The sequence below is a fragment of the Canis lupus genome, chromosome 14 (assembly GCF_048164855.1).
Source record: "Canis lupus baileyi chromosome 14, mCanLup2.hap1, whole genome shotgun sequence".
Lineage (NCBI taxonomy): Eukaryota > Metazoa > Chordata > Mammalia > Carnivora > Canidae > Canis > Canis lupus.
The window spans coordinates 30657048-30684067 of record NC_132851.1 but is presented as its reverse complement, the minus strand read 5'-3'; the positions used below and the strand labels follow the sequence as shown (position 1 = coordinate 30684067).

The 27020-nt window shown below is 44.2% G+C and overlaps 1 protein-coding gene across 1 annotated transcript in view; it reads left to right on the top strand.

Annotated features, from left to right (window-relative positions):
* KCNQ3 (potassium voltage-gated channel subfamily Q member 3) overlaps positions 1 to 16315 on the top strand; it is a 297518-nt gene extending 281203 nt beyond the window's left edge. The window contains exons 12-15 of the mRNA XM_072774524.1: positions 581 to 712; positions 3701 to 3799; positions 5359 to 5443; positions 7307 to 16315. Coding sequence (XP_072630625.1) covers positions 581 to 712; positions 3701 to 3799; positions 5359 to 5443; positions 7307 to 8041 — 1051 coding nt within the window. The 3' untranslated portion in view covers positions 8042 to 16315. The remainder of the gene's footprint in view (positions 1 to 580; positions 713 to 3700; positions 3800 to 5358; positions 5444 to 7306) is intronic.
* Positions 16316 to 27020: the final 10705 nt, after the last annotated feature.

The following is a 27020-nucleotide window of genomic DNA, read 5'->3' as shown; positions in this document are numbered from 1 at the left end:
AAACTTAGGGAATAGAATATAATGTCTCTTTTTTAGGCACTCACAAGTCCAATACTTAAAGAGGCTGTTGAGGAAGAAATTAGTCAGCTGTCCTCAAATAGAAGCAGTGTCACACAGTCAGTGATTAAGAGTATGGGCCTTGTCAGCATATAAACCTGGGTTTAAGAACAGCTCTGACATTATTAGCCAGGTGGCCCTGTGGTGATGCTGGACCTCTCTGGACCACAGTCTTATCATCTACGAGTTGATTTATTAGCATGTTGTACATAAAGCACTTAGCTCAGTGTCTACCTGGAACGAATGCCCAATACATGCTAGATCTCACTGTTACTATGATTTTATTATTATTCAAATGATTGAAGGGAGATAGTCATGAAGAAGAGACACTAGCCAGCCTAACTCTGTGTGGTTCGAAAGTGTGAACCAGAACCATGAATTAGAACTACCCTCACCCTTACCCTCCTATCAATTCATTTTCTCTTTAGTTCTTTTCTGTCCCTGCACCTGAGTTTTCTAGGCTTGGATTATAGTTTCCTTTTCTCTCTACTTATGAAGCACACGTCTGCACTTTGCCTTGCAGAATTCTACAATTCCGTCTCTATAAAAAAAAATTCAAGGAGACTTTGAGGCCTTACGACGTGAAGGATGTGATTGAGCAATATTCTGCAGGACATCTCGACATGCTTTCCAGGATAAAGTACCTTCAGACGAGGTAAGACAGTTGCATCTGGAGGAACTCTGTTCTCCTGACCATTAAGGAATCAAGCCTGATGAAGCTAGCTAGAGCTTATGATGAAAGCCTTTCAGAAATGGTCCAGAATGCCAGGGATAAACTTTAAGAACAAAAACGTTCATCGAATGGATGAACTAATGAATATGTAGGCCAACAAGCACCAAACAGGCTACAAAGAAGCTCTATGACATTGACCTTAGCCAAGGTCAGCACCCTGATTGGTCCTCATGAAGAAAAGGCATATGTGTCTGACTAGCCCCTGATTGTGATGCTTTGGATGTCGTCAACAAGATTGAGATGATTATCAACCGAGTCTGAATGTCCAATTATAAATATAAATTTTTCATCTTATTAAAAAATGTTCATCAGGTATTATTTATAATAGTGAAAATATGGTATAGAAACAACATCAATGTCCAACTCATAATTACTAAATTTTTGTTGAGTACCTGGATGCTCTACAAATATGTGTCTAAGCCCTTATAACCTCATGAGGTATTGCATTGTGGGTATCCTCTTACAGATGATAAAACCCAAGCTCAAGGGGGCAATGGACTTACCCAAAATTAATCAATGGCAGAGCTGTAAGTCACATCAGATCCAACTGGCTACACAACTTCTGTCTAACTCACCGCATCCCACTTTCTCAACAATATGTATAGTGATTAAAAAAAAAAAAGGTCCCTGCTCTCATTAAAAAGTTATGCAACCGGGGATCCCTGGTGGCGCAGCGGTTTGGCGCCTGCCTTTGGCCCAGGGCGTGATCCTGGAGACCCGGGATCGAATCCCACGTCGGGCTCCCGGTGCATGGAGCCTGCTTCTCCCTCTGCCTGTGTCTCTGCCTCTCTCTCTCTCTCTCTGTAACTATCATAAAAAAAAAAAAAATTAAAAAAAAAAATTAAAAAAAAAAAAAGTTATGCAACCATCAAATGACATTTAGAAAACGTATATAATGAGGGGCACCTTAGTGGATCAGTCAGTTAAGCGTCTGACTCTTGATTTTGGCTCAGGTCCTGACTTCAGATCATGAGATCAAGCCCCACATCAGGCTCCACACTGAGTGTGGAGCTTGCTTAAGATTCTCTCTCTCTCACAAAAAAAAAAAAAAAAGATTCTCTCTCTCCTTCTGCCCCACCCTACCCCCTGCTCATACTATCTCTTTCTAAAAAAAAATGTACATAATCAGATTAAAAAATTATGTGATCTAATAATACAGTCATACATATATACACACTTATACCTATATATATCTATGTACTTAAATGTATACAAATTATTTTTCATATATATTCTCTGCATCAAGCGTGTGATATTAATAATATATATTATTATATTACATAATATTACATATTACATAATATATACTATTGCTTAATAGTATATATTATGTATATATATTACAGACAGTATGATTACAAAAACATATGCACATATGTTTACCTATAACTATACACACACACTCCAGTATAGGGAACCTACAAGAAAAGAGTAGGTCTTCCCCAGGAGATTATAGTAGCTATACTGAGATGATGAATCCATGTGTGATTTTTTTCGCACTTTTTAAATTTATCAGGTCTTTAATGAATTATAAAAATTCTCTCTTAAAAACCCATTTAAAAAAAAAAACAAAAGACAATATGATGTCAAGACATAGAACTGATGTGGGGAAACCCCAGCCCCCTGTGGGGCTCATTCTCTGGCCTGTGTGAGATTTCAAGTGGACACAAGTCAAGTCCTGTCTGGACTTTGGCTTCCTCATCTGAATAATGTTTTCCTTCCGGGGTGTCCTGCAGAGTTAACAGGACCATCAGATTGAGTGAACAGGAAGTTAACAATGATGTCGGGTTGGAGGAATGCTTATTTGTGACCTTGCCTTATCCACAAATGGAATTACCAAGTGCGGTTACTTAGCATAGTGGCAGGCACACAGTCAGTGCTCAATGCCTGCCTCACCAATGAATGTGCAAATGAGTTCTGAGCCTAACGTGCTGTTATTTATGCAAATATTGCTCTCTGAGAAATGGATGGAGCATAATGTCTAGGACATACCAGATCAAAAATATTAGCCCATCTTAATGTGCACAGGGTGGGCCTTCATGCTGCCATTGCGTTCAGGATTTTTTAGGCACATGTATTTCAAAGAGTCCTGCCCGGAGGTTGATCACCTGGATAAGCTAATCGCATACACCCAGCCATGCTGATATTGTGGTAGGCCAGAGAGAAGGGAAGGGTGGCTGAGTATATGATGGGGTCAGTGGAGGAGCAGTCGGGTCTGCAGAGAAACAGAACGACCCATGGCTACTTTTGAGTGCATGGTCTTAGTGGTCCTGGGCCTGTAGTGAGCCTTCAAGGTAGTTCTCACACCCTGCCCCAGTCCTGCAGGGTGACAGGGGCATTTGTGTCTGGTTGTGCTCAGAGCAGAATTGATGGGGAGCCGGAGCCTCATGCAGAAACAGAAGCAAGGTGCAGGAGCAGATGCAGATCCATCCCTCCACTGGCCAGGAATCCCGCAGAGCAGCAGAGATCTGCACAGCTGAAAACAAAGCCTAGGGTTTTGCAAGAAAATTCCCTAATCAGATGTTTGGAGAAAAGAATAAAAATGCTAGAAGACCAGATAGGCTTGCAGCACACATGACATTTCCTGTAAGAACTAACAAGATGTGACCCTCACCCTGTTTCTGGTTTAGCTGCCTCTCTCCCCTGGGATGGGGAGATATGCTCGCTACTACTAGTTAATAATAATAATAATAATAATAATGATAATAATAATAGTAGTAGTAGTAGTAGTAATAGTATCTGGAGATTATAAATTCTCTCTCCTTCACTCTCTTTTCCTTCTCCCTCCCCTCCCCCTCTTCTCTTATATTATTTCAGGCCCTGCCTGACTAAAGAAAGCAGGAATTCCTCTCCCCTCTTTGCCTGTAAAGCTCTTTGTAATGTAATCCCTTCCTTGTGTGTCTCTTTCAGAATAGACATGATTTTCACCCCAGGACCTCCGTCCACCCCAAAACATAAGAAGTCTCAGAGAGGGGCAGCGTTCACCTACCCATCCCAGCAATCTCCCAGGTGGGACATGGGGACGTGGACTGACCCGCTGCATGGCCCATCCCCATCCCCATCCCCAAATCTTAGTTCGCTTCCTTATGGTTGGGGGTTTGGGGAGGATTGCCATTCCTTTCGGTAAAATGAAAAAAAGTGGGTGACACTCCTTTCTTCCGTTATTGAAAATAAATGTAACAATTTCTCTGTTATAAAATTATCAGGGGAGCCCTGTGAGTTTTTTAGAACACAAAGAATACCTCGTGTGAGCAGAGCTGAGGCATCTGCTGGTTGGCTGTTTCGCTTTTCCTGCATAGTTAGCCCTGCATAGATCAGACTTCTTCCCAGAGAAGGAAATCAGACATCAGGACTCTGACCACATGGTCACAGGCAGAGCAGGGAAGTTCTGCTCTGCCCACACTAAGTGTTTGGAGATGTCCCTTGTATAGGCCCTAATGAACCAGGAGCGGTCCTATAGAAAGTCCACTGCCCGAATTTATTCTTTATTCCCAGAGGTCTTCAAGGCAGGGAACATGGATGAGTAAATGGAGTCAGGTTTAAGAACCCCCATGAACCTGATAGCAATAAGGTTCCTTCTTATTAGCAAAGTAAGAGCAGAAGTGGGATGACATAAGGCATCGGGCCTTCAGCCTCAGTCCTGGGGATAGAATAGGGAGTGGTGGGCCCTGGGCACCTGGAGGGCATGTACCCCATCCAAAGGAGGTCATCGTTGCTCTGCTCCACAGTTGCCAATTCTAGGAATCAGTAACTTCTGTGTTCAGAGAGTCTAATTTTTCAAGAAGAACTGGGAATATCCAGATGTCGTGTGAAATTCCTTATTTTTGAGATGGCTTAAATGTTTTAAAACTCTGCTCAAGCTAAGGAAAATACTGGTAGGCTGGAATTAGCACGTGAGCCATGAGTTTCCGATGTCTGCTTTAAGTCGGAGACAGGCCAGGGACTTAGCAGCAGTAAGTAGCCTCTAAAAGAGAAAACCAACTACTTACAAAGTGCCTGACATAATGGTTTTGAGCAATAGCCAGGCTTGGCTCCCTGCAGGTTCTCTTCTCCATAACCTGCACCACCAAGGAGCCAATGAAGGGCGCGTCTCAATCCCATTCCGGGCAACATCCTCTTTTGCATCATTTTCTAGGTTCTCATTCTGTTTCCCCTCACTTAACCAAATGGAACAGATGAGAATGTTGATACCCACTATGTAGAATTTCAGAGATTAGCCACCCCTCCACCCCAGCCCAGCCTACCCCACACACATTTAGAGTAGAAGCTCTCAACCTCAGTCCAACACTGAAAGCCAAAGGAATGCGATTTAAAGGCACTTTGAACCCTCTAGACACAGCTAGGTGCTTTATTAACTCTGACCCAAAGCCTCCTAAAACAGCTTGATTTTTATTTGGCTTCAACAACTGCTGCAGAGCTTATACCTCCAGAGCCAAGTAGGCCTCTTCCAGACTGCATAAGCGTGAGCATGGGGATGATAGCTCCCGGGACCATGGCCCACTCCACTGGCAGCCTGGCAAAGTAAAAATAGGTACATCGATCTTACAGACCTGTTGGCTCTTTCCTAGGAATGAACCGTATGTAGCCAGAGCATCCACATCGGAAATTGAAGACCAAAGCATGATGGGGAAGTTCGTCAAAGTCGAAAGACAGGTAGGTCTTTCCTTTCCTTCACCCAAAAAAAGCAAAGCCCGTAACCTGTATTTTCAAATGTCATTTTTTTTTCCCCATAGGACGATAACATAGCAGAGCCCTCACCACTCAGAAAAAGGAGGTGAAAATTAAATCTGAGTTAGCACTTACTGGCTGTGACCACAGGAAAGTTCATTCATTGTCCTGAGCCTCAGCATCCTCATCTGTAAAATGGGGATCCTAATACCTCACCAGGGTACTATGAGGATTGAATGAGTCGGTACCTGTGAATCATGTAGAATAGTAGCTGGTATGCAGTAGACACTCAACCGGTGTAGATGCTCTTTGCACGCACCTTGAGATGCTTCCTTAAAAAATGTTAGTTCCCTTCACCACCTGTCCTTTGTTCCCAGTCCTTCAGTCCTCAGAGTCCGAGTCAGCATGTGGCTCATCCAGAGAGACCTGGAGCAAGGGGCGTTCTGGGTGGATTTAGTCAGGGCAGAAAGAGAAATCGTTCACGTCCAGCACTCCTTGGAGCTGCCCTTTCACTTCTGCAGTGAAGGGGCTGCCACTATGAAGCACAGTCCATTCAACTGCACACTAGACAAATGGCTCTGTCCACTTCCACTAGGATCCCTACCAGCCCTCTTATCTTATTCATAACCCCATAAATTGGATCTCTGCAAAGACAGGCAAGAGGAAATTTGCATGATTATGCTTTCTCGGCATGTCAAGAATATCATTTTTCATTTTTACATTTTAATTTATAATCTCAGCTCTTCCATCTCCCAGCTCTGTGACCTTTGGCAAGCTACTTCCTGCCTCTGTACCTCTGTTTCCTCACCTGTAAGAGAGATAATCAGAGTCTCCACCTCCTAGGTAGGGCTGTTGTGAAATGAAATGAGTTAACATCTTTAAAGGGCATCAAGGGCAGCTCTGGTGGCGCAGCGGTTTAGCGCCGCCTGCGGCCCAGGGCGTGATCCTGGAGTCCCGGGATCGAGTCCCACGTCGGGCTCCCTGCATGGAGCCTGCTTCTTTCTCTCTCTGCCTGTATCTCTGCCTCTCTCTGTGTGTGTCTCTATGAATAAGTAAATAAGATCTTAAAAAAAAAAAAAAAGCCGGGGGTGGGGGGACATCAAGCAGAGTCTGGTTCTTACTAAACTCTGAGTGCTGGATACTGTTAAGGCTTGGATACTGTCCCAACCTCTACCTAGTGCTGTGCTACCTGTCCTCACCTGCAAGAGAGAATGCTGTCCCTGTCTGCAGTGCAAGTTGTGACTTGTTGGGGAGAGACTACCACACGTGTGCACCCGCATGCACACGTACATCTATGTGTACACACGCTCACAAAGATTAAGTCAGTTCCCAGTTTTGCAGGTAGGAGCAGATACAGCTTCCCTGAGTGTAGCTCCCACTCCCAGGCCCCCAGGTGGGACCTCTAGTTCTAAGAGACACAGTTCTTGCTCCCCACTGCCCTTGCAGCTTTTAGGCTTACACAGCAGGTAGGAAGGAATGGACACTAACAACCCACATGCTTCTGTCCAAGCAAGTCTTTGCAAATCAAGAGCTCCTGCTCCTTGACCCAACCGGAAGCAGCCAGGCCACCTCCTCCTGGGGTACAACTTGTCTTCAGACCACTTCTCTGGTTCCAGCATTTGCCTCCCAGAACGCCCTTGCCAGGTCGTTTCTGGATTGGCACGAAGACATGTGCAGGGCTCCAAGTTAGGAAGCACAAAATAATCAGATGTTGTTAAGATTGTGATTTGCAGGAACCCTCCTGCTTTCCCGAAGGTGACTGCAGGTTCTGGTGGTGCTTCCTTCTGAAGGATAAGATCTACCTTCACTCGGAAAAACCAGTGACTCCCCGTTCCTTGTATGTTTCAGGTTCATGACATGGGGAGGAAACTGGACTTCCTCGTGGACATGCACATGCAGCACATGGAAAGGCTGCAGGTGCACGTCACTGAGTACTACCCGACCAAGGGGACCTCCTCGCCCGCCGAAGTGGAGAAGCTAGAGGACACCAGAGATTCCGACTTGAAAACCATCATCTGCAATTACTCTGAGACGGGGCCCCCCGAGGCCCCCTACAGCTTCCACCAGGTGCCCCTCGACAAAGTCGGCCCCTATGGGTTTTTTGCCCACGACCCAGTGAACCTGCCCCGAGGAGGACCCAGTTCTGGGAAGGTTCCAGCGACGCTCTCCTCCTCGGCAGCAACGTATGCAGAAAGGCCCACCGTCCTGCCTATCTTGACTCTTCTCGACTCCCGAGTGAGCTACCACTCCCAGGCTGAACTGCACGGGCCCTGTTCGGACCGAGTCTCCCCCCGGCACAGACGGAGCCTCACGCGGGACAGTGACACGCCCCTGTCCCTGATGTCGGTCAACCACGAGGAGCTGGAGCGGTCCCCAAGTGGCTTCAGCATCTCCCAAGACAGAGACGATTACGTGTTTGGCCCGAGCGGGGGGTCAAGCTGGATGAGGGAGAAACGTTACCTCGCCGAGGGTGAGACAGACACGGACACGGACCCCTTCACCCCCAGCGGCTCCATGCCTCTGTCATCCACAGGGGATGGAATTTCTGATTCAGTATGGACCCCTCCCAACAAGCCCATTTAAAAGGGGTCGTGGGCTGAATCCTCCTGTAATGTAGACAGACTTTGTATAGCTCACTTGCTCTCACACTCAACACTTAACAGTGAGATCACCAGTGGCTGCACCAAACACATGCATGTGCGCGGCAGCCCCCGACCCGGGCAGGGGCTTTTCACGGCCTTCCTCCTCCCCAGGTCACCACAGTGAAGCCGCTTCCTTTTCAGCATGGTTTGCATGACTTTACAATATATAAATGGTACCGCTAATCTCTTCTAGGATACACATTTATCTGCTGTTCTTACTTTAAATCATGATTGGACCGGGACGGGGAGAAATTATTGACGAGCTGTGCTCTATTTGGTTGGCTGCTTTGGGTTTTGGTTTGGTTGGTAAGCAGGGAATGTAGTTTAAGTTCTTTCTCGAACCACTGCCCCTTTGTGTAAAACAGACCAGTGATTAGCTGTTCTCTATAGCAAGCAAAGAGTTTGCGAACGAAAATGCATTGCATATCGAAGAGGTGGCCAACAGAGCTAAAACGCTAGGAAAGGAACAAAATCGTTATCGCCTATCCAAAACCAAGAATATTTTTAGATCATTTTCTTTGGGAAAAACTAGCAAAACCATCTAAAAGCTCTCAAAGGGACCTCACTTGGTCTGCCATTGTCTGTATCCTTCCTGTTCCCTCATCCGTGGTAATCCCAAGTGTAGCATTTCTACTGAGTTATGAATTGGAGAGGAGAAAACATACACACACACACACACACACACGCACACACACGCACACACAAGTTCAAATAGTTTCCAATATATGTAGCCAAAGATGATTAAATTTATCAGAAGTAGGGTGCCCTTCTGGGCAAGAGCTAAGATCAGTGCCTTCAAAATGAGGTTTCAACTCACATTCCTCCCCATGCTACTTGTACAAAATATCCATCTCAAAAGAAAATTAGAAACCAGAAATTATCTGGTCCAAGTTCTTCTTTGTAAAAATGAGAAACCTTTGGCTCAGGTAGAGACAAGCCCGGGGTCACATCATCGTCCCCTAGAGAGCTGGGACTCAAAGTCCAGTTGGCCAACTTGCTCCATGCCCTGGTCTTCTCCTCTCACACCACTCTGCCCTTTATACACTGGGACCCAGAAATTGTACCAAGATACCTGAACTGTGTCATGTGGAAAACACCCACAATACAATATATCCAGTAAGAGGGGGCTGTTGGCTTTTACTGTAAAACATGCTTGCCTGCCGCATTTCATTTTGGATCGAGGGGAAACAAGAAAACAAACACTGCAAGCAAGCAAGCTACAACATTTATTAATATGCAAATGGCAAAATTTTCAGAATCATCCAATTTTACTCCTCCAGATTTTTTAAACCACACATAGCCAGAAGATTAGCCAAAGTATAAGCAGAACCCCCACCCCCCGCCCTGGAAAGCACTGCCCTAGTGAATAAGTATTAATATTAAGCACAAGCCATCCTGCGGCCTCTTACAAGGTGTCACTACCCTTTGAAACACTTTGAAGGAAAAGGTTTCTGTTAGGCTTGGGCTAGATTAGCTACATTATGATGCCACAACATCACCGTCTTGCTCTTATCCCACATCTAAGCATTGGTTGTGGATGGTTGCCATGGTGACCATCAAGATGATCAACAGGGCCTTGTCTACACACAAATGGCACTGATATTCTCTTCACAGTCTTGTCAAGAGCTGTGGTAGCTATGGCAGTGATCTGGCTGCTGGTTTCATCATGATCTGAAGCAGGAGCCTTGTACTTTGTTGGAAGGAAGAACTAGTTTCTCAGATTTTGATTCCTTTCAGGCCACATGTCAATGGTACATTGATAATGAAGGTGTGGTCCCCAACTTTAGAAATGCACAACCAAGCCCTGCCATCTCTGGCCCAGGGTAGGCATTGTGAGAGGTAGACAGCATTTTACATGGAGAATCTTACAAATAGAGAGGAGTTGGCTCTAGCATCTAAGGTGGGAAATACACAAGAATGATCACACAATTCAGACATGAACCCTCCTCCCTACAGCTTGCCATTTGACCTTCTAGCAATCTGAAGGGCAAAAGGAATGGATCATATGCATGAAAGTGCCATTGGAATTAATGACCCAAGAAACCCTATGCCCCTTCCTTAGGGCTTGGTTCTTGCTTCTGACCCTCCTGGAATCTTTTACTACAAGTGGTTGAGCTACCTATCATCTCACATGTGACTAATGTTTTTCTTTATGTACATGAGACAAAACAAAAAAAAAATGGAGAATGAATCAAACTCTCCACATACGCACCAATTATTTTTACCTACCTTATTAGGATTCTTACAGAACTGACTGGCCTCAGTATCTTACCAATAGATGCATTTGCCAGGAACCCAGTGGAGTTCTCAGATGGACAAGTGAGACTTTCCCAACTTCAAGCTAAAAATAGTTACCATGGATCCAAAGTTAGAGGACTCCCTTAGGTTCTTTTAAAAACCTATGACGGGTAAGTGCTTGTATTATTTCTTAAACCATAGGAGGGCAGTCTAGTCTCCCCTGCTGGATGATAAGGCCAGGATGACAGGGATTGGCTTTGTGTCAATTATCATCCTGTCTCCAACATATAGTAAGCTGTCATTACCAGTACAGACAAAGACAAAATATACATTTCATGAATGATAAGACATTTTTAAGAGCTGTTCTTTCCCATTTAAGTAACAGAGAGAGAAAATGATCTAGAATATTCTGCTTTGATATTCCTTAAAAAAAAAAAAAAGTCATTCCAAAGAAGCAAGCCAAATCTGTTCAAGTTGCCTGCTCACAGGCAGCATCAGCAGCATGGCTAGCATTGATGAAGCAGAAATTCCAGGTGGAGGATTGAACTTAAGTTATGTGCTTCCACAAAGATCTTTTTGTCAGATGAAAGAACAGCATGATGGAAGAGTCCAACAGGACTGGTTAATAATGTGGCCCAAGATCATCCTGCTTCAGATATACCAGTGGTCCTGAAGCTGGCTGGGGAAACTTCAATAGTTTTAATAGCATCCCATGAAATCATGGCAAATTAATTCCATCGTAAAAACTATGAATGATGTCCTCAAGCGGAAATGGAATCCCATGATAGATATTCAGTTTCTGTGTATCAGAATATGATATAGGAAAACTTTAAGAGGTCATTCTTTAGAAGGAGCAAAATGAATAAGATAAGGCTATCTTCCAAATGTGAGGTGAGAAGTGATTCTCTTGGGCTGAGAAGAAAGTACTTGAGATCAAGTGTGCGTTTTGACACCAGCACACAAGCAAACATGAAGTTTAAGAAAAAGAATTGTGGGAGGAAAAGAATAAGAAACATCAAACTGAGAAAGTTCTATTCATTGACTATACTTTTTCTGGGAGCTGAGAACTTGGACTTAGTAGATATAACAATGATATAATGAAGCTCTAGTTTCAATGGAAGCATCTGGAAACCACCCCCCCACCACCACCACCAAGATATACTCTAGTTCAAGTTGAGCTCCTTTAGTCAACAATGAATGCATTATGCCTTGCCTATTTTGTGCAGGGCAGTTCCTAGACACTGTGAGTTAAAAGAAGAATTACTTGTAGGAAATCCTAATAGAATAGGATCTACTTATAATTTGCAAGACCATTCTTCTAAATCCATGCCACTCTACTGAGAATGTAATAAAAACATTCATTTATGAGATTTACTAAGCACCATTGTCTGCTAGGCACTGTGTAACGCACTGGAAATTCAGAGTTAAAAAACCCACAATTCCTACCACCAAAAAGCTAGGATTCTGGTGGCCTCAAATATTGGAAGTCCCTTTCAACTATGTTTACCAAGAATGGAAAGTATCTGATTTTATCCCTGAAGACAACTACACAGATAGAAATGCTTCCTCGCCTAGAATCAATCAGTGGGAGATTCAGCATGGAGGAAAGTGAGAGCAAGAATTCTCCATCAAAAAGATAATGACCCCATCAGCTAAGGGAAGACTGAGTGGTTGGATGAGAACTTTGAGTTTGGGTCCAGTGCTTTGGACTTTATAGATCCAAATACACTGTGTACAAAGGAAGTTATGGAGTATCTGAGAAGGTTCTTGGAAAAAAAAAAAAAAAAAACTAGCTTTCTCCTCCTCTCCAAATCCCTACAGCGATCGAACCCAGACAAGAAGCTGGGCTACTTCCATTTCACTGTGTTGACAAAGAGAGGTTTATGGTACAAGGCAAGACACAACATCTATTTCAAGAAAAGGTGTCACTCTGCCTGTGGGACTCTGCTAATCGAATTCTCCTGGAGCAAAAGAAGAAATCTGTTCAGTGGTTCAAGAAGTTGACTGCACTTTGGACGGTACTGACAAGCACACCTCTGGCCTCCTCCAGAAGATGCCACACAGCTGGACTTTGTTTTCTGTGAATATGCTTCCAAGGACCTTAGGATTATAGGGATTTTCTTTGCTTTCTGAACCCCAGGCATCTTTAGCAATTTGCCTCATGTCCTCACTTGTCCTTGAAGGCTTGCTTATTTGGAGATGAACTTCTAAAAAGACTAGAAGTCATTGCTTTGTATCCAAGTCACCTAAAGTTTTGGTGTCACTGATATTACGCTATTCAAAACTGAGCCAGTGGTCCCCTAAACAGGCCCCTAACCTGATGCCCAGGTGAGAATATCACCTAGTTAAGGACCAGGCTATTTCCATAGCTTTAGTGTTTTGGGAAACCAGCAGTGGGAATCTCAGAGAGAGACAGGAAGGATATAAACATGACCGGGATGAAAATTTGAGTTTCCAGACACTCGTAAGTGTTTGACTTTCCTGATTTTCAAGTGAGACAATCGGTATATGAAAAGACCTCAATGCCGTGGTGGCTGGAGACTGTCAAACATTTTCTTTTTTAATACTGTGTGTGGAATCCACTGCCTCAGTCCTCAGTATTATTTATGAACTCCAAATTTACCCCCAGAAAGTCTTTTTTTTTTTTTTCCAAAAGAGTGGTGGAAATGCCATCCCAATTCAGGCACTTTCACAGGGGCTTTTTTCAAAAAGTACATCTCTATAAATGAAATGAGAAAGGACAGGGATGTTGGAATGAAGGTGGCAGGACCCTTGGGTTGCAGTGCCTGGGTTGTGGCCATTTCACTGGACACATAATACCGCATGTTACACCATTGTCTCAAAGGATGATCTGTAGGAGGCAATGCCATGCCATACCATGATGTCTGCCAGACAACAACCTAGCAATGAATGGAAAACTTCCAGAAGAAAGAGTTCAAGCTCGCTCAAAGTCTCCCCAGGGATTTGTTCCCAGCCTCTAACAACCTCAGCTTTGTTATCCCTGTAGGAAAATTGTGACTAGTGGCTTGCTTCATTATCATAGATGCAGGGAGATACAATTTCATAGATTCATAGATGTTCAGAGCAAGAAGAGCCCTTGATCACCAAGAACAACCACCACTCTTCTTAGATCAGGAAGCAGAGGCTCAGAATAAAGGGAATCATGTAGTCACTCAGTGGCTAAATGAGTGACTGGGTGGCAGAGTGAATAAAGAAAGTAGGTCTTCTAACTTCTGGTCCAGATATTGGAGATTAAAAACTCCAGTAAAATAGCAACCGAGAAGAAAACATTGTGGGTCAGTCCAGGAGGTGAACGAGGACTTCCTGGCCCACTCAAGAAACTGCTGAACCAGACACATTGGTTGGAACTTACTCTCATCTCTGGAATATGATTGATCTCATGCCTTGAAAGGCAATGTTCCTTCTCCCAAAATCCTGCTGACCTCAAAAGGTCTGGCACAAACCACTGCTGCCACAGTTAAGAAAAGGAATAAAGAAGAACCTCATGGCCATGCAAGCACTCCCCTCCATCTCTCGGACCTCTACTGCTTCGTCCCCTCCTGGTCCTGCCAAACCTGGACCAGTTCAGCTCTTTGGCCCATCACGTGGACTCATTCAACTCCAGAGCCATGCCTCAGGGGGGTATCCTCATCTATAAGCCAATTTACCTGGATTTTGCCTTGAAAAAATAGTTTATGGATTTGATTTTAAGAAATGGGATGTGATTTCTTTGGGTATTGACATGACCCCAGGTTGGTAGTTCTACTATGGTGTCCCTTCACAGTGGGATCTCTGAATCTCACCTGGGGATAGCCTTGTTTCTCCTGCTTTGTCTCAGAGAATGCCCATCTTGCTTGGTTCACAACTGGTACTCTAGGGTTGTCACCAAAAGCTGTGGAGAAGCAGACAGGATTCAACTTAAGACATCCTATGTTTGTGTAACTGGGAAGTTATTTTAGAAAGTAAGCAGGCCTCTGTTGGCTCAAATGAGGATTAACATAGTTGTTTTCCACTTACGCTGTGCTTGGGATAGAATCACCAGAATTTGGCAGGGCTCCCCAGTTGCCCTTGCTAAACCCCATAGAAGGGTGTTCAGGTCTTCTCAGTCAGACTGAACCAGAAATTCTAAAGCAAAGTCAGAAGGATGGCAGTAATTTTAGACTGTCATTCTACCTGTCTTCTTAGCCTCTAAATAGCCCTGTTCTGGGGAAATAAGTAAAAAATGGGCTCTATTTAAGAATAACCTGAGTGTGACATATAATTAAGCAGTCAAAAGCCTGACCTAGTGCTTAGGAATATATTTGTAATTCCTCTTAGATTTGCCATCAGACTATAGCCTGATGCCTAAGAGGAGTGAAAACTGGGAACATGTTTTCTTCACTATCCCGCTCTGCCCATAAGACAGGCCTGGGAAGGGGAGAGAAATTTATCCTAAGCTGTCATTGTGAGTTGCATGTGATGTGATGGTCCTCTCTCTCAACTTCCCGGCAGTCCTCACCGTAATCCCGTGTGGGCGGTGTTAAGGTCTCCATTGTATAGTTGGGGAAACTGAACCTGACCCGGGCAATACCTTGCCAAAGGCCATGCATTCCAGAAGTGGAGCTGTAACCAAAGCTCGTGTATCTTCAAAGATTATTCTCCCCCTATTGCATCTTCCAGGTCAATGGAAATGCCCCCACATCAGGCCCTGTGGTCCTCCACCATGCCTTGCCCTCCTATGCCCAATGGACTTAATAGTAAAACAATCAGACCCATTGGCTTCCCAGAGAGAAGCATGATTCCTGTGTCAGCTGCTCCATGCGGCTATTCAGTGGGTCCTACCTGTACCTTTGAGTGACTTCACAATCCAGCTGTCAGTGGCAGAAAATGATGCCACATAAGTTTTTCACCTTGTTCATGGTGGAATCCATTAGCTCTTGGAGCTTCGTGTGGCTGCAGATAATCCCACAAGCGCCCCTTGTGCTTCTCTCTGCACCCCCCCACACACCCAAACATATCCAAGATCTCCTGTCATTGATTTATCCAAACAAATTTAATTGTCCTTCCTGATTCTGGTCTTTTGTCTCTAGATTGTACCTTTATTTCAGGCCTTGGAAATCCTGCAGAGATGGTATGTCTGTCGGCAGAAACATTCTTTGGGAGGCCAAACGCTCACAACAGTTGTGTTTCTCTTCCTCAATATTAAAAAGATCACAGTTCCCCAGTGAAAGTCAACTAATCTGGTAACTGGGCCCGATTTCCTCTCTGAATACTTTTCCAAGGGAAGGGAGAGCAGCTCCACCCTCCATGTTCCCGTGAGGGTTAAGAATTCACACGGGAGGACCACTTCCGACACGGGAGGATCACTTCTAAGATGGGTGGCAGCCATGTTCCAAGCATCAGAGATCTCACAGTTGGAGACACAAGGCAGGCTCTGCCCCACCTTAAAAATCACCTTAGAAGGATGGGCCTACTTCATCAGATCTGTCAATCATTTCCTGTTTTAAAGAGAACAATGCTCTCTCTATGTTGCTTTCAATGGGATATGGCTATTCTTCTTTTCCTTTTTCTTTTTTTCTTTCTAATGTAGCAGTGATGGAAAACATCCATCTCTGCAGAACAGATTGAGGTTTCCAGTGATGTGAGCCCATTGTATTTGATTTTGTATTATATTTTCTTTAACCCCCTTTAATGGCATAGAATTCTGGTGCCTTGCTCCCTGAATTTGTCTCCATGCTACAAGTAGGCTTTCTTCACATTCTGGCTTACACGGGAACACGACTATTCCACAAGTGGCCTTTAGTGCTCTTTATAATATGATTTCCTGTAATTTTTAAACTGTATGTGTAATTTCTATTCTGGCTCTGTCCAATATTTGAACAACTTTACTAGGTTGATTTCCATATATATTATGCAAACACTTCTTACCTGATTTTTTATGTTCTATCTTAAAACAAATACTGCACCACTTATTAATAAATAGACATTTCAATGATCACGGGGCAGAGTGTTGCTGGCTTCATTGACAACATGGAGTGACAAGACAGTCTGTTACTGGTTGTGGGATGGAGTGAGAGAGAAGACATGAGCACATATTAGTAAATGTGAGAAAAGAAGCAATCGAGTGGGAGAAGAGGAAGAGAATAAAGACTCAAGAACAGAACTATGATTGACGGAGTAAAAAGTGAAACTCGTAGCCATGAAAAGTACATGATATGGATTGCAGTCCTCCTCAGAAACAGTATAGTGATACACAGGCTGGAAGTACAGCGTTTAGTAAAACATTATCCAATCATTGCAGTTTTAAGACATGATTACTCCCACTTTATGGATGAGGAACGTGAAGCCCAGAAACAAAAATGTATCTGGCCAAGGTCAGACACTAATAAGTAGAAGAGTCACAAGTATAACCCAGGACCATGTGACCCCAACCCCAAGCCTCATGTTGCTTCCTTTGTAGAAGTTTCACCTCCTAAACCATGTGGGAGGAAGAAAAAAATCAGAGGCTCAGAGACATCGTGGGGGAGGAAGTCAGAAAAGCTCATATCACATTGCCTCTCTCTAGTGTCATAAGTAAGAAGAGATGTTTTCTCATGAGGAAGAAGTTGGCATAGGAAACCCTGGGGGGTTACTGAATCTTTTGGTGCCTTGGCTCATCATCTGGAAAATTGGGAGTTTCAACTGATGTCTGTAGAGAAGTTAGCAAAGGAGCTAACACACAGCAAATGTTCAGAGTGACAGCTTTTGACTATCCTGTGCCCACATGCCAGGTTTGCCTTAATTTGGGTTTCTAGAAGAATAGAGACAAGATGATGGGTGCAGGGAGTTTATTTGGAACATGATCCCAGGAAACAACGGAGAGAATAGGGAGAGTGGAACAAGGAAGGAGATAAGCCAGTAAAGAATGAACTAATCCCACAGGTAACTGGGCTCAATTCCACCAGGAACCCCACAAGAACCTGTGTAAAATGTACCAAAGGATCATTCCACCTTGGGACAAGAATCTGGGGCATTCATCCACAGAACCCAATTCTTCCTTCATTGAGGGTTGCCCCTGGGGTGCTAAATCCCCTTCTCTGTCAGGTTTCCCTGTGCTACAGCTGAGCAAGCTCCAAAATGCCAAAGCCCTAAGGCAGGAGCAGAGAGACATGGCCAGTGGAGCTGCCATCGTGTTGCAGCCTGTCTACCACAACCACAGCTGAACTCAGAGGTGGGCAGAGGGAACACAGAGTGGGCTGACAGAAGCATCTGGTACATAAGCCCACTGAAAACATTACATACACAAAGCTAAACTAGGTTGCCACATTCAATCTGTAAGTCAAAGGACAAGGTTGGCCAACGCTGGGCAAGCTGGTCATGGCACCTAGGATCATGATTCATTGTTAAAATGGTACCTGTAGCCTCCAGGAACCAGGGCAGGTAACTGCTTTTCTTCTACAAGGTCACCATCTAGCTCCAAGGTCCACATCTGTCATCGGAAAGACCTGTGACTGACTTTGCAGTTATGAGAAGAGCCTCCACTGTGCGATGACTTACTCCTCCCCCAACAAAACCTACCCACATCTGATCTCATGCAACTGAACACAGAGAGAGAGCATGAAAATTATATCCCTGAGAAAATCTCTTGCCATCTGTACAAATGGAGCAACAGCCCTTTCATAGACTAGCATCCCAGATACTCCTGGGAGCCAGGTATCATTCCTCCTAATGTCAGTTCCCAACAATGAGCTTGGGCATCCAATTGTCCTGGGACCCAGTAGCTTCTCCTCACTGAGGCCGTGTAAGGTGTCTCCCCTGAGAAAAGTCCAATTGTCCTATATCCTGCATCCACATCAAGTAGGAAAACATTCCCAGCAGTTCATCTTCTGGTTCTGGGCAGGTCAGTGCCAGGCCAGTGGAGAGCAAGGGAGTTTGCAGAGGAAACAGGAGTAAGAGATGAAATTGGAGAAGCAGCAAGTCAGGTCTTGAATGGCCTCCTGGGCCATTATAAGGACAATTTGCTTTCACTTGGGGTCAAATGGGAAGTACTGTAGGGCTTTGAGCTCTGAGATGATTAGACTTGATTTACACTAAAAAGAGATTCTCTGGTCGCTGTGTTGAGAATCCACTAACACAAGCAAGAGCAGAAGCAGGAAAATTAATCAGAAGCCACACCATATTAGCAATAATCCAGGTGAGAGCTGAGAGTGGCTTGGACCAGAGTGATAATGCTAGAAGTGGTAAGAAGTGTGTAGAATCTGGATATATTTTAAGAGTTGAAAAGGCAAGGTCTACTGATGACTTGAATGTGAGGTGTGAGAGAAGCAGAAGAATCCAGGATGATTGTAGAATTCTTTATTGAGTACCTAGAAGAATAAAGGTATCATTAACTGAGATAGTAGATTAGAGAAGGGTCTGGTTTTGCAATAAGGACATGAACTTGGCTTTTTTTTGTATTAAAATTTATTTATTTTTATTTGTTTATTTTTAAATAAATTTATTTTTTATTGGTGTTCAATTTGTCAACATACAGAATAACACCCAGTGCTCATCCCGTCAAGTGCCCACCTCAGTGCCCACCACCCAGTCACCCCCACCCCCCACCCACCTCCGCTTCCACCACCCCTAGTTTGTTTCCCAGAGTTAGGAGTCTTTCATGTTCTATCTCCCTTTCTGATATTTCCCACTTATTTTTTCCCCTTTCCCCTTTATTCCCTTTCACTATTTTTTATATTCCCCAAATGAATGAGACCATATAATGTTTGTCCTTCTCCAATGGACTTATTTCACTCAGCATAATACCCTCCAGTTCCATCCACATCGAAGCAAATGGTGGGTATTTTTTTTTTAAGTAGGCTCCATGCCCAGCAGGAGCTTGATCTCACGACCCTGAGATCAAGACCTGAGCTGAGATCAAGAGTCAGATATTTAATTGACTGAGCCACCCAGGTGCCCTGAATTTGGCTTTTTACATGTTAAACTTGAGACATACGTGGGGCATCTAATGGAAATCTTTTGTACATAGTCAAATGTGTAGTTAAGGAGATTCTTAGGGGCTGAAGCTGCATCTCTGTATCTATCAATCAAACAATCGATCAATTCAACAACATATAGACAATATGAGATAAGATGATATCTCCAAGTGAGTGAAGGTAAAGAGAAGAAAGAAGACATCCAAGTACTGTACCCTGCAAAGTCCAGCAGTCAGGGAGATAAGGGGGACCCAGCAGGGGAGGCTGAACAGAGCAGTTGATGAGAGAAGAAAACCAGGAGGATGTGATGCTGGGGATGCTGAGTGAAGACCTGGTCCCAAATAGGGAGGGGTGAACAGTGGCATCAAGTGCTACTGAGAAGTTGAGAGGAGGAGTTGGCTGTGTGGAGGTCATGGTGACCTTGACAAGGTCAGTCCTGCTAGGATGCTGGTCTGACACCTGATTGGAGTGGCCTTGAGAGAGAGGAGAGGAACAGGAGCTTTGAGTAGAGACAGCCCATCGTGACCAATTCAGGTGTGCAGTTCTGTGTATCCAGTATATTCACGCTATTGTGCGGCCATCATCCCATCTGCCTTTGGAACTCTTTTCATTTAGTAGAATGGAAACTCTGTCCCCATTAAACACTAACTCCCTATCCTCCTCCCCAGTCCTGGCAACCACCATTCTACTCCATGTCTCTATGATTTTGACTGATGTAGGGACCTCATGTAAGTGGAATCATGCAATATTCATCTTTTTGTACTGCATTTTTAAGTGTCTAACAATGAGGCTCAGAGAGGTGAAGCAGCTGACCAAGGCCACACTGCTTGCAAATCACAGAAGCTAGACCAGGGCTGTGGCTTTTGTTTCCACTGCCTCATCCAGAAGTGTTAGCGTTAGCATAACACGGCATGTCTTGCCCGGATCAACTAAAAGTGCAGAAATGCAATGTTTCTAGGGAGATAACAGTAACAATTACCAAATGTTGACAGTAACCAGGTGCTGTAAGCTCTTTGTGACCATTCAGTCAGGATACCCTTCTGCAGGGGCTACCGTCATGATCTCCATTTCACAGATGAGAAAAGTGACTGGGAGGTATTTGGATCGCCCCAAACTGAAATGTACCGGCCTGGAGAGCAGGCTGTAGACCGGCTGTTACTTCTGTAGACCGGACTTGGCCTCCTCACTCTCCTATGACATTTCCTACCTCTCCCCACCTCCTGAGAGGGGTCCAAGCCAGCCTGGACATCTGCCCTTTCTACTTGCTCCAGGGCTATGCTAATGTCCACTACTGCCTCTGGCCACTGAAGCAGCAGCACCTGAGTGCTCAACAAAAATGCAAATTCTCTGCTCCCAGTCAGACCAGACTCACAAAATCTGGGGCCATGCCCAGCAATCTGGGTTTTAACAGGCCTTCCAGAAGATTCTTCATCTTTTTTTTTTTTTAAGATTTTATTTTTTTGTTTGTTTGTTTATTTTAGAGATAGAAGACAGGGAGGAGCAGATGGAAAAGGACAAGCAGACTCCACGCTGAGCCTGGTATCTGATGTAGAGCTCGATCTCACAACCCTGAGATCATGACCTGAGTCAAAATCAAGAGTGGGATGCTTAACCTACTGAGCCACCTAAGGGCCCCCTCCAGAAGATTCTAATACACATCCAAGTCTGCAAATCACTACTCTCCCCTACTCTTTAGCTCTGAAATATTTATCCTGCACATATCATTTAAAATCCTGATCCTTCCAGAAACTTTCCTTGACATACTTTAAATCAAGTGTGGTGGCCCTCTCTGGTCTGTCACACTCCTGAGTGTCCCTGGTCCTGCTGTAATGTAATCACCTGTGACTCAGAGACAGTGAGCTCCCTGTGGGCAAAGACCAAGAAGTGTCCACCACTGTATACATCCATAGTCCTTAGCACAATGCCTGCCTTGAGGAAGAGCTCAAGGAACATTGAGTGAGAAAGAGAAACCCATTGAGTCCCTTCCAGAATCTCCATTCCAGGGATCACTTGAGATGCAAATCCAATGGGGCAGAGTAAGAAATAAAAAGGTTATGGGCAAAGAAAATAAAAGGCTATTAATGGGATCCTTTGAGAGCCAAATAAAAAACAAAGGGCAGAAAACAAACATCCATGAGTTGGGTTGTCAAATCTGTGCTGGTTTTCACATCCCTGTCAGACTCCATGGTGGGGACTGAGGGTGCAGGATGCCTGAAGTACTGGGTTGAAGGGGCTGCCCTGAAGGTATTCACAGCCTACTGAGGGGGACAGACAAACACGCAGCTCACCCCAGTCCAGCAGGAAAAGGCAGATACAAATGCAATGCCCTCATTGCAATGGGAGGATACCTAAGAAGGCTTCCTGGTGAACCAGATGTCTGAGGTGAAGATAAAGAGGATGAGGTGAGGCTCGATCCCAGGACCCCAAGATCACTCAGTGGGGGGTCTGCTTGTCCCCATCTCATGCAATCTCTCTTGCTCTCACCCTCTTAAATAGATAGATAAAATCTTTCAAAAAATAAGAGAAAGGGAAAAAAGAAGGATGAAGTGAAGTTTGGGGTGTGGGTAGATGAAAGGGCCAAGCAGCCTCCAAAGGCCCATTTTAAAAGCAGGGATTAGATCATGTCTCTCTTTTGCTTAAACCCTCCGGTAGCTGTTTCTAGCAGCTAAATTAAATCCCAATCCCTTATCCTGGCCCACAGGGATTCCTATTTCTCTAGTAACATCTCATGCTGCTTTCTCCCTTGCTCACAGCCTTCCAGTGAGGGGAAGGCATGAGGGAAGGCCCAAGGGGAGGCGAACAGCAAGGATGTGGTTTGAGTAAGAATCTCAGGCTGTCTGGGGTTGACGGAGCAGAACATGTGAGGTCAGTAGTGGCCAAAGATGAGTAGGAAATAGGCCAGTGTCTGATCGTGGGGAACTCTGTGTGGGTCAGACTAGCACAGCTGGGCTTCATCTAGAAGGGGATGAGGTACCAGTGAAGGGGGTGGTGACATGGTCAGTTCTGTGGTCTGGGAAAATCACATCAGTCTTCAATGTGGCATTGTCCAGCATGGTGTCCACCAGCCATGGGTGGTCACTGAGCATTTAAAATAGGAATAGTCCAAATTGAGAGATGCTGTAAGTGCAAAATACACACCAACTTTTGAAGACTTAGTACCAAAAAAATCCTATTAATGATTTTTAATATTGATTTTAGTTTTAGATATTTAAATATCTATTTTAGATACATTGTGTTAGCTAAAATACATTTTTTAGGTTTTATTTATTTTACAGAGAGATAGAGAGAGCATAAACAGGGGGAGTGGCAAGCAGAAGCAGAAGGAAAAGCAGACTCCCCATGGAGCAGGGAGCCTGATGTGGAACTCGATCCCAGGACCCCAGGATTATGACCTCAGCCAAAGGCAGAGGCTTTACTGACTGAGCCATCCAGGCACCCCTAACTAAAATACATTCTTAGAATTAATTTCACATGATTCATTTTTACTTTTTTAAAATGTGGCTATTAGAAGATTTTAAATTGCAGGTGTAGTTTGCATTTATTTCTACTGGACAGAAATATAGAGGATGGATTAAAAAGAAGAATGACCAGTTAGGAGATTTTATCAAAGCTCTAGCTGAATAATTATTGATTTGTTCTCTTATTCAACAAATACTTATGTCAAACTTTGATTGCACTAGATCCTGGAATATGGTGGTGAATATGACAGAGGAGGGCCCTGACCTCGTGAATCTGACAACTCTGGCAGGAAAACAGACCATAGGGAATTAAGCCAATAAATAAACAGAATAATTAGAATGTATAAGGATAAGCAGAGTGATTACAAGAGCATATCCTTTGAGGAGATTACCACCACCACCACCCCCATTGTAGGCAGTACTTATGCGGATAACTGAAGGATGGGAAGAAGCCAATCCTTAGAGAAGGCTGGGGAAGAGCATTCCAATCAGCGAGAACAGCCAGTGCAAAAGTTCCTGGGGCTGTCACTCCAAGGCTATGAATAAGGGAAAAAGTACTGTAGGATGTAGCTGAAGACAGTATCTCACGATTGGTGGGCCCCACATCTCTGCCACAACTCCTCAACTCCATCCCTTTTGGCACAAACACAGCTTCAGATAGAATGCAAATGAATAAGTATCACAAGGTGCCAATAAAACTTTATTTGTGGACACTGAAATGTGAATTTCCTATCTTTACAGGTTACTGAACACTCTTTCCCTTTTTATTTTTTTCAACCATTTAAAACTGTAAAATCATTTTAGGCCTTAAGGAAACATGCAGTGGGACCGGGCTTTGCCTGCCCTGCCCCAAGCACCCGCTAAAATTGACCAACAGAGCCTAGCCATTTCTTCAAAAGACTTCTGCTGGCCCACATGCCAGGTGATGCTTGGCTAACAGACCTTTACAACAGGAAAGGAAAATCATCACCTAGCGATCCTGTTCTGCTCCTTCAGTACACGTAATTACTGTCAGAAGATGCTTCCCAACCCACACTGAATCAGTGCATTGTGGTTCTGCTCACAGAGTCTATTCAGCCCTTAGCAAAGGATTTTTTTTTTCCCCCGACAAGGTTGATCCTGTTTCACCGCCCTGAGTGCTTGGTGGGATTATTATTTCTTTCTTTCTTTCTTTTTTTTTTTTCTGAAGGATTTAAAGCAAAGTTATCAAGCCTTTCCCCACCCCCATCCTCCATATCTTTCACTAAGAACTCATATAAACCCCACAGCTCTGACTTAGCTGTTAATCTTTCTGGCTGCTTAAATTCTTTGAAGTCATTTATCCTGCTCAGGAGACAGGTAAGTCATATATTGTAGAGATTTTAAAACCCTTTGGTTTCCTCTCTTCCCCAAAGCATGAGGCCAGATAAGGGTTGCCTCTGCTCTAATTCCCCGGCTCTGGGCTCCTGGTTGTTGAATGATAGGAGAGAAGTTTCTATCACCTGATATCTACATTGCACTTAAAGTAAGACTCCACCCCTGGATCACAGCCTCTTTCTGTTTTGTTTTTTTTTTCCCCTTAAGCTATTGATTAGAATCTTAATGCAATCATCAGCTGGGAGGACAGCTTGTCCTCACATCTGTGATAAAGGAAACATCATCTCTAATCCAAAAAATTTGGAATGAGGATAAAAGAATGTCCTAAAAAAATGGCTAATAGCAAAGCAAGAGCTAAAAATTATACTTTCCTACTCAGTGGCCAACCAATCACAGACCTGAGTGGTCAAACAGTGGGGATTCAGTCCTGGCTCTTCGGCTGCATTCCGTTGGGCCAGTTGCTTGTCTGAGCCTTGGTGTCCTCAGACAATAAAATAAGGATCATAACTAAGTAAGGTGGCTTCAAGGACTAGTGAATGAACATATATAAAAGTCCTGTCATATCACACAGTCAACAAATATTAGATTCTTCACTTCTTTTTCTGCATTAACTATTCTTAAAGAGGCAGCTCACCTTCCAGTATTGTCTCTCTGGCTTTGGAGCTGACTGCCTGAGTGTGAAGCCAGCTGCTACTCAGCAGTTTAGGGACCTTGGGCAAGTTGCCTGGCTCCCCCAAGCCTTTGGGTCCTCCTCAGGAAGAGGGAGCTGAAACTTGCATAGAAGGTTGCTGAGTGAATTGATCATAAGTAAGGTACTGAGAACCATGAGGCTTTTACTGTGGCTGAGCCAAATGAGGGGGTACTTCTCTGTGAGTTTTGACTTCTCCACCGAGCATTGCATTACCTTGTATCTGATTGGGCATCTTTTGGCTGCAAAGTACAATGAGAAAGTAGGTTTACTTGGCTGAACTAACCTTGATGGATTTGTGATCTTTGTTAATTGGAAGCAACACGATGTTTAATTAAGGCTCCAACAGCTTTGTTCCCTCCATTCATATTTCCAGCTCCAGGGCTATTGCCAGTAAAAGGCACACATACTGTGAATTCACTTGACAAGACTCTTGGGCAGATTCTTGGCTCATCAGGCACAACAGCACTTCTCGGCCCTTCTCCCAGGAGTGTGACTGGATTTCTAACCCCTTCCGCCCACCAAGACACTTTGAAATGATCAATTCTGTTTGTTTGCAACATCAAGCCTTCCATGGCACTTGGGGCTGGTATTTAGAAGGAGAAGGGGTTAGAGTGGAATATGGTGAAAACGGAAACAGACATGATAATGTCTGAGAGACCATGGTTCAAACCCAGTGCTCCTGCTTAGGGGCCGTGGGACCATAAGCAGAGGATTCCACCTCTGATCCCTGGGTCCTGCTCTCCTATGGTGGGAATATCAGTATCTCTCCCACAGGATACTTGCAAAGGTAAAATACCATACAAGATGCCCAAAAGTGGAGGTTCCATGAGTTATACTGTCGGAGAAGAAAAAAATGTTTTCTCTACCCTCTTAGGTTCAGTGACTGAGGTCATGTAAACTGAACTAACAATAGACATATTAACAGGAGAAGACGTTTATGTCATATGCATATGGTGGGCCTCACAGAAATGAAATGAAAAGATGTGGTCAGGCCCTGAGGCTTACCTCTATCATTTTAACAGGAGGTTGATAAATCTGTGGGGACGTGACAAGAAGAAGAAAAGGGTTTTGAGGTCCCAGGGTGCTAAATTATGGGAAGGTAAAGACATGGGGAAACAAATGGAAGATGATGATTATTTTGGTATAAGATAAGGTTTGTGTGTCTGGGTGTGACTTTCCATTGCCTTCTAAGCCGTAAAACCCCAAGGAGAGGGAATTTATAACACTCCTCATTTTCAGACATTTCCGGTCTTAGTGAGATAAGAGGCTCTGGGAAGGTTTGCTTCTATATCTATTCTTTCTCAATGGTCTTCAATGGCATATCCAGGGGCAGCATATTCTGATCCTTGTCAGCACATTTTTATTGTTGTCATATTATTATATGACTAAGTTTTCTGCCAACGTCACTGAAGAGATAATGATTCATGAATAATTATCCAAGAATAGCCATGGGGAATACACTGAAATGTAACTTAGTTTTAGGGTAAATTTTTGGACATCTGATCCAGTCTTCGTAAGATAGAACTCTGAGGACTGTATTTCTATCCCAATGAGGAATACTGCCTGTCTTGCTTGCTTACTGGAATGCCAATATCTTTAAAGTACCACCATTACTGGTTAAACATGTACAGGGTACTTGTTCTGTGCCAGACATGGTTTCCTATATTTTACAAATAACATGTTTTAGCATTGGGTAGAAACTGAGGCACAGAGAATTCCAGTGATTTGCACAGCTAGCGAATGGCAGGACCAGGAAGCAAACCCAGGCAGTCAGGCTCCAGGGTTGTGCTGGTAATAATGCCTTGTACTCCGCAACTGTTTTTGAGTGAATAAAGGTTAAGTGACTTGACCCAGACAGCACCAGTCAATGGCCAACTCAAGATTAAAATCAAGACTCCTAACTCTGGGAAATGAACTAGGGGTGGTAGAAAGGGAGGTGGGCTGGGGGTGGGGGTGACTGGGTGATGGGCACTGAGGGGGGCACTTGATGGGATGAGCACTGGTTGTTATTCCATATGTTGGCAAATTGAACACCAATAAAAAATAAATTTAAAAAAAATCAAGTGTCTCTGACCCCAACCCAGCCCCTCTTCCTGCCCTAGAGTGGTCCATGGTGGCCCAGGTTCCCAAGGGGGTGGGGCGGGTGGAGGGAGGCCTGACCTTCTTAGTTTGGCTGAAAGGTGAAATCCAGTCAGTTCTGCTTGTGTACGCTGTGGCGTGGACAGAGCCTCCCTGGCCCCACAAACC